The sequence below is a fragment of the Engraulis encrasicolus genome, chromosome 1 (assembly GCF_034702125.1).
Source record: "Engraulis encrasicolus isolate BLACKSEA-1 chromosome 1, IST_EnEncr_1.0, whole genome shotgun sequence".
Taxonomy (NCBI): Eukaryota; Metazoa; Chordata; class Actinopteri; order Clupeiformes; family Engraulidae; genus Engraulis; species Engraulis encrasicolus.
The window spans coordinates 52,376,434-52,388,353 of NC_085857.1; the positions used below are offsets into that span (position 1 = coordinate 52,376,434).

General features: G+C 44.4%; 1 protein-coding gene across 1 annotated transcript in view; it reads left to right on the forward strand.

Annotated features, from left to right (window-relative positions):
• tgm2b (transglutaminase 2b) overlaps window positions 1–11,716 on the forward strand; it is a gene marked incomplete at its 5' end in the record, with an annotated part of 30,407 nt that extends 18,691 nt beyond the window's left edge. The window contains 7 exons of the mRNA XM_063210382.1: window positions 1,929–2,017; window positions 2,467–2,617; window positions 2,777–2,868; window positions 4,687–4,867; window positions 5,992–6,152; window positions 7,538–7,674; window positions 10,631–11,716. Coding sequence (XP_063066452.1) covers window positions 1,929–2,017; window positions 2,467–2,617; window positions 2,777–2,868; window positions 4,687–4,867; window positions 5,992–6,152; window positions 7,538–7,674; window positions 10,631–10,781 — 962 coding nt within the window. The remainder of the gene's footprint in view (window positions 1–1,928; window positions 2,018–2,466; window positions 2,618–2,776; window positions 2,869–4,686; window positions 4,868–5,991; window positions 6,153–7,537; window positions 7,675–10,630) is intronic.
• Between the last annotated feature and the right edge of the window lie 204 nt (window positions 11,717–11,920).

The following is an 11,920-nucleotide window of genomic DNA, read 5'->3' on the forward strand; positions in this document are numbered from 1 at the left end:
GGATGAATAACAGCTGAGCAAATTTAGTGGGTGATAGACACCAACCCATGGTAACTCCAGGGGTGGGACATTGAAAACATGCATGTGACCAAAAAACAGCCAGAAAGGATGGAAAAAGAGAGATAGACTGTGCCACCACCTACAGGATAACTCTGTTTTGGGGCTTGTTTATATTACCTTTACCATTTCTACCCACTATTTGCTAAATTTGTATAACAGTAGTCAAATAGACTTGCAATGTTGCTTCCTAACTGGACAGGCTGATATCACAAAAGTGATCCACACTGATCATTGTGACATAAAAGAGACAATGCGTTTACCCCTTTGCGCAGAGCCTATGTTTTCACCTTATTGTCCTCAAAATTGTAATGACCAAGTCTTAATCTCTTATCTAAGGCTCTCATATCAATGTTGTTATGATGTAGTTGAGTCATTCCAGCAAAGTCTGATTGGGTCTGAACTGATCATGGAATGTATATGGGCACATCTGTACAAAGAGGCTATATTCCATGATCATTTCACATTACCGTATTTTTAAGCAATTTTGATTACTTTAACCCTCAATATAACCTAGAAATAAGATATTGCATTGTGTAAAATATTGGCATACCACATAAGTAGCCATTTAAGTGCCCTTAGTTAACTTTCTACACTGAAACATCAAAAATAGGCATTTTAAACCATTTTCGTGACCTTTGACCTTAAGTAGGACTGACACTACACATTTTGCTGCTCACTTACAGTATGGCATGGTACATGAAATACCATTCAATAGCCCAGCATGAACATATTTCTATTCTGCACTCCATAAAAGATGGGGAACCATGGAAAAATGGCAGAAAATAGGCATTTGAGACCATATTGATGACCTTTGACCTTGAATGTGACCTTGACATTTGACTTTTTTTTTCTCAACGTACACCTCCAGCATGGCATGCCACATGAAATGCCATTAGATGAATCAGCATGGACATATTTTTACTCTGTAAACTCATAAAACTCATAAAACATTGGGAACTATAGATAATTGGCACAAAAACAGGCGTTTTTTGGGGTTTAAAAGTAATTTCTGGGGTAGGGGGGGAGGTTTTCGGGCTTGATTTTTAAAATGTTTACATCCATGTATTCCTAAGACATGGTAGCATTAGAAAATCTGGGCTAAAGTTGAATCTGAACATTTTCATCAAATAACACCCCTCCCTAATGTCAGCACACACACACACACACACACACGCAGACACACATGCACGTACACGTACACAAAGCACAGGAGAGTAGCGAGAGTGAGGAAAACACACACACAGACGCAGAGACAAAAGCATGCACACACACATTCTACTTCTTTATTTGGATCCAATCCAAACTTGGCTTAAAAGAGTCTCATACAGCACTAAAATAATTTGTTCATGATAAAGGATAAAGATGGCACCTGTGTTTCCAGATGAACAGGCTCCCAATGATCCAAGATACTGAACAGAGTTCTGTGAATTGATTGACCCTTCTTTTTGATAGTCCACAGATCTGTAGATACACATTTTATGCGCATGGCCCAAACTGCAAAAAATTAGCACACTTACTTTGCAGAAGTAAATGGCGTTGTTAAGAGCAGTAAGCTTACACAGTGTTTGGTATTTTCATAACACCACTCCTTTTTCTATGTTATCGTCAGCAGTTACGGCGTGTGTCCAGACGTGTTTTGTTGTGGTCCAGTCTCACTGGTGTGTGTGTGTGTGTGTGCGTGTGTGTTTGTGTGTGTGTGTGTGTGTGTGTGTGTGTGTGTGTGTGTGTGTGTGTGTGTGTGTGTGTGTGTGTGTGTGTGTGTGTGTGTGTGTGTGTGTGTGTGTTTGTGTGTGTGTTTGTGTGTGTGTGTGTGTGTGTGTGTGTGTGTGTGCGTGTGCGTGTGCGTGTGCGTGTGCGTGTGTGTTTAGATGTGTTCTGCTGTGGTCCAGTTCCACTGAAGGCAATAAAGGAAGGGCAGCTGGACAAGAAATATGATGCCCCATTCGTGTTCGCCGAGGTGAGTGTGTCTGTGTACGTGTGTGTTTACATGCTTAAGCGTGTGTGTGTGTGTGTGTGTGTGTGTGTGTGTGTGTGTGTGTGTGTGTGTGCGTGTGTATCTGCGTGCGTACAGAGCGCTTGCACATTTTGCGTCTGTTTGTGTGAGTGCATCCATGTGTCCTTGCGTGCGCGTGTGTGTGTGTGTGTGTGTATGTGTCTGTGTGTGTGTGAAGGAGAACACCACGGTGAAAACATTCATGCATCCTTAATGCGTGTAGCGTGTGTGTGTGTGTGTGCTTAGGTGCGCACGTGTGTGTGTGTGTAATGTGTGTAATGTGTGTGCATGCGTGCATGCGTGTTTCTGTGTCTGTGTGATGTGTATGCGTGTGTGCGTGTTTGTGATCTCCGATCTGTGTGTTTGTTTTGTATGTGTGTATAACGTGTGTGTGTGTGTATGTGTGTGTACAGGTGAATGCTGATGTGAAGACCTTCATGCGTCGTCCTGACGGCTCCACTGATGAGGTGATCAGCTCAGCTTTCATTGGCCAGCGCATCTCCACCAAGAGTGTGGCCAGCGACCTGAGAGAAGACATCACACACCTCTACAAATACCCTGAAGGTGTGCACGAAAGCACGCCACGCACACACTTACACACAAACAAACACACACACGCACAAACACACAGGGCCATGCATACTGAACAAACTGTGTGTGTGTGTGTGTGTGTGTGTGTGTGTGTGTGTGTGTGTGTGTGTGTGTGTGTGTGTGTTACATCAGGTTCTCAGGAGGAGCGAGATTCCTTCAAGAGAGCAGAGCACCTGAACAAACTGCAGCAGGACAAAGAAGTCGGGCTGGACGTCAAAATCAAAGTAAGTGCGTCAGGGGGTTATTTTTTGTACTTTTGTTGTTTGCTGTTGTTTTGTACATGTGTTCTTAATGAAAAATAATGATAATATTAGGAAGTTAAGATCCTGGCACTACCTGCAATAATGTGGTAGCATGAGTGTGCGAGAGCTAAATGTTGAATCGAAATGTGCATGGGACTCAGCTTCCCTTCTGTCTCGGAGCCGCGTCAAGCAGAGCCGCATGGCAGACAAGGTCGGTCGCCTCCAAGCGTCCAGTAGTGGGGAAAAATCCCAGACAAGAACAAAGTCACAGTAAAATCCTGAGGTAGGCTACCCGACGGAGAGTGTTCCAAAACCCGCTCCGACTCCGGCTAACTTCCTGCTCGCCACTCGCTCCGCTGTAGCCGACTGTCCAAGTCCGCAGGACCCCTCTGACCTCTGCGTAACCCCTTTTATAGTTCCGAGGACACGAAGATCAAGTGGCGTCCTCATGTGGTGTGGACGTGTTAGTGTGCTGTCTAACCTAAATGCATAATCCTAATAATAATAATAATAATAATAATAATAATAATAATAATAATTGGTGGTTTTACAAAAAGACATGAGGTAATGGGAAGAGAGAGGGGTCTGTAGTTTCTCATGTATTTACTTCTGTCATTGCCTCCCATTTCAGGCTTTATGCATTTATATTTTTGGACTGCAGTGAATCGTGACATTGTAAAATATGTCATGTACTCTGTATGTTTGTGTGTGTGTGCGCATGCGTGTGTGCGTGCGGGCGTGCGTGTATGTGTGTAGAATTATTGTGTCTGTGTGACACCAGCATTTATATACATGACTTCTAATTTTTTGTTTTCCCCTGACTGCGCGAAACTAACTGCGCACAACTCAACCTCTGATTGTTGGAAACCGCTGTCGGTCAAAACATTAGATCAGGTGGTTGGCTGCCAGTGTCTCTCGCCCCTCCTCACAATATCATGTTTACAAAGATGGTGAACCCATGTATATTAGTGGTGTGGATCGGCACTGCCCTCATGATCCGATTCAATCACGATTCGGGAGGTAGTAGATCCGATTTGATTCGATTCTATTAGATCCAATCCGATCCGATTCAATTCTACAATGCATTGCAATGCATTACATTTCTACTGAACGCAAAGCAAATGTTTAATCAGCCATGATGAGGCAATACAAGTAGTCAGATACTGAGCAACAATTTATTGGCTGTTTTCTGTATCAGTCTGTATCAGTCTTGCAATGTTTTGAAGTGCTTTTATTTAATTTAACATTCATTTGCTCCTGAAATATCCATGGAAGTAATTGAAACTTTAAAAAAAATTGCTGGATCGATTCTGGAACTTGCCGGATCGATTCTGGATCGTCCATGCCCCGCATCGATTCGGATCGCCGAATCGATCATTGTTGACACCACTAATGTATATGGTATGTGGTTGACTGCCAGTGTCTCGCTCTCTCGCCTCCTCACAATATCGTGTTTACAAAGATGGTGAACCCATATATATGGGGTGCATTCCAATATGTGACCTCCTCCACTTGCCTCCTCCACTTGCTTCTCGTCATGATGACATCACTGACAACAGCATTATATTTCAATATCTTGCAAAAGCTCAATTGTAAAGTCTTTTTCTCATTTGCAATTGGGATGGTGAATGAAAAACAGTCCCTCAAAAGTTGTTGTGGCGAGGCTGACAGCTGGGAAACTTTATCGTTTTCTCCACGGAGGAGGGGCCAGGAGGCGGGACGAGGAGACAAGCACAAGTGGAGGAGGCAAGGACACATATTGGGATGCACTCATGGTATGTGCATGTTTGTCATCCCCAGGTGAGTAAGGAGATGCGTAAAGGCTGCGACTTTGACGTGTTTGCCATCGTCAAGAACAACACGTCCATGGAGAAGAAGTGCCGCCTCATCTTCGCCTCGCGCGCCGCCTCCTACAGCGGCATTCTGGGAAAAGACTGCGGATACAAGGACCTGTTGAACATCGAGCTGCCACCAGGCGGAGGTAGAGATGCCTCTGTGTGTGTGTGTGTGTGTGTGTGTGTGTGTGTGTGTGTGTGTGTGTGTGTGTGTGTGTGTGTGTGTGTGTGTGTGTGTGTGTGTGTGTGTGTGTGTGTGTGTGTGTGTGTGTGTGTGTGTGTGTGTGTGTGTGGTGTGTGTGTGTGAGAGAGAGAGAGAGAGAGAGAGAGAGAGAGAGAGAGAGAGAGAGAGAGAGTGAATGTGTGGTGTGCATTGTAATACATAACATAATATGTATGGTGGAAGAGAGCATAGTGTGTTTGTGGTAGTGTGCATATCAATGTGCACAGTTTACTAACACAGTCTCTGCAGCCCAATTCCCTATGCTAGCCCCCCTCCCCTCTCCCCCCTTCTCTCTTTCGGCTCTCTAGGGACCACTAACATGACCTCTGAAGTGCTCGATGTCCAGTAGTTTATCATACGCCCCGCAACGTTTACATTGTGTAAGCTTTAAGCAGAGATTCTCAGAGATTCTTAAAGTATAGAGATATGCCAACATAATAGGTTTCTATGGGCACCTAACATGACCAGGTTCCGGTCTGCCTAAAGGGGCGTGACTTAGGTGCCCCATGCTCCTAGCATTGAATAGAACAGTCCTTAGGTCTGTCTAAAGGGGGATTTCCCCCCCAATAATAGAACCCGGAAACAATGGGCCAATGGAACCTCTCTCTCTCTACTCTCTCTGCTTTAAGTGCTCCATTTACAATGTTTTTGCTGTGTCTGGTTTTGAGGTATGAGTAGTAGGCGTGTGTATGTGTGTATCAGAGAGGGAGTCTATTCCGAGCGGTCGGTTCCCTTACGGCTGTGCTACAGCAAGTACTGCACCTCCCTGATGGAGGATAACGTGTGTGTGTGTGTGTGTGTGTGTGTGTGCGTGTGTGTATGCATGTATGTGTCTGTGTGTGTGTGAGTGAGTGAGTGCATGTGAGTGTGTGTGTGTGTGTGTCTGTGTCTGTGTGTGTGTGTGTGTGTGTGTGCGTGTGTGTGTTTGTCTGTGTGTAAGTGTTCGTGTGTGTGTGTGTGTGTGTGTGTGTGTGTGTGTGTGTCTGTCTGTGTCTGTGTGTGTCTGTGTGTCTGTGTGCGTGTGTGCGTATATGTATCTCCTTACAGAGCGTACCGTTCCCTTACGTCTTAACTACAGCAAGTACTGTAACTCCCTGATGGAGGACAACTTGATCCGACTGCTGGCCCTCCTGGTTGACCGCGGAACCGGAGACATGATCCTCACCATCCGGAACATCGTACTGGAGAACCCACAGATACAGATTCGGGTATGACCAGAAGTCTGAGATATCCAATCATTTTAGTAAAGTAAACTTAAAGGTATACACTGTGCAAGATTTTCAGTTCAAATTCTAAGCATTCATTATGACTGGGAAAATTGCACTTTTCAAACATGAAAAAGTGGGACGGGACGGGAGTAACCAGATGGCGCGCACGTTCACAGGCGCATACGGCCTGGAGACCAGCGCGACGCGCTCCAGAACATGATGGCGTTCACATGCATTTAGGGAAGTGGGGGGAGATTTGAAATGTTAAATTACAGCCCTGAAGAAGGCCATTGTCGTCCGAAACATGTTGGCAATTTTTAACCGTTCCACTATGAACTAGCTGTTTATTAAAAGCTTTTTAACCCAGAAGAAGAGTGCCTTGGATATTTTTCATTGACTTGGATGGATCCTTAGTAAAGGATAACCAAAGAGCACCTTCGCCAAAACTTGAGTGAACGCCGAAGCCCTCTGACCCTTTTTCTTTGTTATGAAAAAGGGGATCTTCTCCATGGTCCGCCATTTTGAAATTCCAGAAATAGGCATTTTTAGCTGCAAAACTTGCAATATGTTAATCGTACTAGTATTAGTTCATGGTATAGTAAATATTCAAGAAAAGGTCCAATTTAGCAGCATAGTTGCAGTACCTTTTTTGACCATTTCCTACACAGTGTACATTTAAAGCAGGGATATGGACCTATATAGAATATTGTACTCAATCTGTAAAATCGTGCTCAAGAATCCAGAAGTACACATCAGGGTATGGCCAGAACCAGGATTAACACACAGCCTAGATATGGCTGCAGCCGAGGGGACTCCACCTGCCAGGGGGGCCCTGATTTGCCAAAAAGCAAATTTGCAGAATTGTGACAAGATACAAATTCCCATGTAGTATTGAGTACAGTTGGGAGACATGTTATCCTTAATTCCTAGCTCATAATTATGACACTGTCTAAATAAATTTGTCGCAAAATGTGCCTTCTGGGGGGCCCACAACAACTTGTAGCCTAGGGTCCTCCGGCCATCTTAATTCAGGCTCTGACCAGAACCCTCTCAACAATACTGGCCCACAAAGGCAAAGTGCAGTAACTACATATTTTGTCAAAACTGCGTTTAGACTGAAAATGGTCCTCCGAACACGTCATTGATCTTGTGACTGAGGCTTATGGTCCAAATGTGTTCCATTTAAGAGATATCATTTAATTTCAGTTAACTGTGTGGTAGATGTTTGCATTAGGATATGGCAAGACATTTCAGGGCAAAACATTTTAGTATTTGCTAACTGGAAATTTGATAGATCACAGTACAAGTAGTTTCATCTATTTCTGTGTATGTGCTCCCCCCCACCCCCTCTCTCTCTCCCTCTCTCTCTCTCTCCATCATGCCAGGTTCTGGGCGAACCCAAGGTGAATCGTAAGCTGGCTGCGGAGGTGACGCTGAAGAATCCGCTGCCTGAACCCCTCACTGGATGCTGCTTCAGACTGGAGGGGGCCAACCTGACTGGAGGAACCACCATCACTGAGAGGTAGAGATGGAGGGATGGAGAGAAGGAGAGATGGAGGCGTGGGGATATAGTGTGTGGAGTGAGAGGTAGAGGGAGGTGAAGGTGGTGAACCCGCTGCTTGAACCCCTGACTGGATGCTGCTTTAGACTGAAGGAAGCCAGCCTGACAGCCTCACTGAGAGGTAGAGATGGAGGGATGGAGAGGGGTGGAGGAGTGAAGGAAGGTATGGAAGAAAAGGGAGGGATTGATGGAAGGAGTGGGAGGGATGGAGAGATGGAAGCAGGGGTTGAGAGGTACAGTAGGTAGATGCTGCTTTTCACTGGAAGAAACGAGGAACTGGAGGAACAACCATCACTTGGAGGTAGAGCTGGATGGATGGAGAGAGCGAGGGAGAGAGGGATGTGTACATCAAGGCATAGAAGGGAAGAATGCATGGGCACTCATCTCAAATCTTTCTTTGTAAGAAAGCAGAAATCATGTACGTCATTTGATACTGGGAAACGTACAGGGGTTGTACAAAATAATGGAAACATTATGAACTCTGATATGTCACCCATAATGTTGTGTGCATTGCAAGATTTTGAACAAAACTGTGCTCTTTCCAGGCTAATTGAATCGTCACACTTCACCTTATTGGTGCAATGTGCAATTAATGAAGATTAGCCAACAGGCTGGTCCACTTGAGCCATGAAACTTCACACTCTAAAATGACAGGTGTTTCCATTATTTTGTCCAACCCCTGTACATTAGAAACTTACAGTAGGATTTACCAAAAATACAGTCAGTTGAGGTGAAAAGATTCCTTTCCTCTACCTAATCCCTTATAAAAACAACCAGTCCTCTAGGGAGGAGGAGAGGGAGGGAGTGAACCTCACCAGATGGAGGATGGAGAGAGTGATGGATGGAGTGTAGGACAGAGAGATGGAGGGAGGGACAGAGAGAGGGATGAAGGGAGATAGGGAGGGAGACACAGTCGAGTCAAACAGTGAATCATCTTTTTAAGATGGAAAAAAAACACATTCCTTCATTATTATTAACGGAACAATAATCCAGGTTATGGGGAATGTCCTCCTTCCACTTAAACCTTTAGATAAACAGATATAGTTTGGAATAACTTGCATAACTCTATGGAGGGATGGAGAGAGAGAGAGAGACAGATACAATACACGCAATGAGAAAGAAAGAAAGAAAGAAAGAAAGAAAGAAAGAAAGAAAGAAAGAAAGAAAGAAAGAAAGAAAGGTATAGTTCAGTGTAAACTAATGTGTGACTAGTGTGACTTACTGAAAGGAGGGAAAAAAAAGCGCAAGAGAGAGAGAGGGAGAGAGAAAGAAGAATGGTAAACAGACGTGTAGTTTGACTTAACTGTATAGAGAGAGAGAGAGAGAGAGAGACAGAGAGAGAGAATGGATAATGGATGAACAGAGGTGTATTTGGACTTTATCTCTTACACAAACAGAAGTGTAGTTTGGCACGTGTCCCAGGCTAACACCGATTAGGATCTGTGCAATCTCTCAAATCAAAACAACGGCTGACAGAAGCTGTCGGCAGCCCAGCCCTATGTGTGTGTGTGTGTGTGTGTGTGTGTGTGTGTGTGTGTGTGTGTGTGTGTGTGTGTGTGTGTGTGTGCGCGCGTGTGTGCGTGCCCAGGCTTGTGTGTCTGTATATCTTTCCTCGCAGGCCCACTTAGCACTTATACAAGTAATCACTGCAGTGGCAAGTTGACAGAGTCCAATGTAACCTTATATTTCTGAGAAATAGGTAGGGGGTGGAGAGTGGGGGGGCAGAAAAAGAGAACTAGAATAGGAGGGGAGTTAGGGAGAGAATGATAAGGGCAGTAGAGGGAGGGAGAGAGGGAAAGAAAGGGAGAAGGAAGAAGAGGGAGGGAAACAAATAGATAACAGTGGAAGGGAGATAGAATGATAGGTGAGAAGGAGAGAGAGAGAAAAGGGGGAAAGAAAAACACAGAGAAAGCAAGGAATAAAAAAAGAGAGACAGAGAGAGGGGAAGGGAGATAAAATAAGATGTCAACAGTAAAACAAGAGTGAGATAGAGAGGAAGAAAGATAGAGAGAGATGGAGGGAGAGGAAGGGAGGAGTGGCAGTTGTCTTGTCCCTGTTTGGCACGAGTCCAGATGATGTAAGAGCAGCGTGAGGTGATGTGGAGAGAAATGGAGGTTTGGCTTAGTGAGGAAACCTCCAGGGCAAGACAGGGTGTGTGTGTGTGATTGTGTGTGTGTGTGTGTGTGTGTGTGTGTGTGTGTGTGTGTGTGTGTGTGTGTGTGTGTGTGTGTGTGTGTGTGTGTGTGTGTGTGTGTGTGTGTGTGTGTGTGTGTGTGTGGGTGTGTGTGTGTGTGTGTGTGTGTGTGTGTGTGTGTGGGTGTGTGTGTGTGTGTGTGTGCGTGCATGTCTGGCATATCCCTCGCCCGCCCTCCCTGTTCTCGAACCGTTGTCCTGTTGACGCCCTCACCGCTAGTTCTGGTTGTGCATTGTGTAACATAAATAAATCTGCAATAATGAAATAATGACATCTGGCATTGGCCATGTGTACATTGTGTTTTAATTCTGGATTAAATACATCAGAATTTTTTTTTTTTCTCAATCGAGTTTGAGCACTTTCATGACATTTTCAGTTAATCAGAAAGCATTTCAATTGGAGAGAGGATGCATGTGCTGGGTCTTCAGGTGCTGGGTGCTGGATCTGTGTTGTTGCCTGTGTCCAGGGGTGCTGACAGGGGGGGATGCAAAGAGGACAGTTGTCCTGGGCCCAGGGAGAGAGAGGGGCCACAATTGGGTCCTCATTACATTGTATCTATTGGACTGGGGGGCCCTTTCAGATGACTTTGTGCTGGGCCCGGACAAAGCTGTCAGCAACCCTTGTGTCATCACATAGCAACGACAATGACCGCAATTGTTTTTAAAGTAATAAAATGTAATATAAAGTAATGTAATATAATGGAATGTAATGTGTGTGTTGTAGGCTGCCGTCGGTGGTGGAGGCTGGGCAGGAAGCGAAGGTGAAGGTCTACTTCACTCCAACACACTGGGGCCTCCGGAAGCTCCTGGTCGAGTTTGACAGTGACAAACTGGGACACGTGCAAGGATACAGGAACGTCATCATCGGGAAATAACACAAACAAACATGCGAGCGAGCACACACACACACACACACACACACACACACACCCACACACACACACACACACACACACACACACACACACACACACACACACACACACACACACACACACACACACACACACACACACACACACACACACACAGGCCTTTAGACCTGTAGCATAGGTCATCACGTTTGGTAGATAGAGATGCCACCTGCGTTAACTAGTCTCACCCCAAGTAGTCAATATCTGACTGCCTTTGACCAGACTGCTATTTTTGACATCTGAGATATGCCTTTGGAGTCAAAATATGACTTTGTCCTCAAAGGTGCCCCCTTGTGGCATCATAACGTCATTGAGGCTAGGCTTAGGAATAGGTTTTGGTTAAGTACATAGTCAACATGAGACATGGGAGGAATACCCAAGACGTCAAAAATTGCAGTCTAGTCAGAGGTAGTCTGAAATTGACTACTTGGGTTGAGACTGTGTTGGCCTTAAACATTAGCAGAGCACTTCAATATGCATACAGTAGTTTTGGTTTTCTTTCTTTCAATGTTTTTTTTTGTTTAGTAAATTGACCCATAGTTTTCATATATAAAGGAACAAAGAAAGAATGTGAAAATAAGTGAGTATAAACCTTCTGTCTTAGCTTTTCAGTTCCTCATGAATATATTTTCATTCTTAAGTCATATTTGTTAAGTTTCTTTTTAAACTGCGTAACATGAAATGTCAACCCCATCAGTCACCTTTTGAGCACCGACTTGGTATATTAGCTGACTCTACATTTAAAGCAACACTAAGTGAGTGTCCTCTTTTAGTTGCTCCACAGCCTGAAGGTGGAATTGCCACTCATGGAGAAATGTAGAGTGATGTCCTACTCCTCTCAACTTCCTTCACACTGTAACAGTAAACTCCCCTTTTGAGTACAGACTTAGTTAAAAGGTATGAGTAGAGTAGAGTAGAGTAGAGTAACTTTATTGATCCCCAGGGGGAAATTCAGGTATCCAGTAGCTTACATAAATACACAAATACACAAAAGCCCACATGGACATTTCAAGACAAAAATAAACACAGGAATAGTCATCAGGGTGGGGAAAATAAAATAAAATAATAGAGATAAATGTAGAAAAGGTAATTGTGCAAAA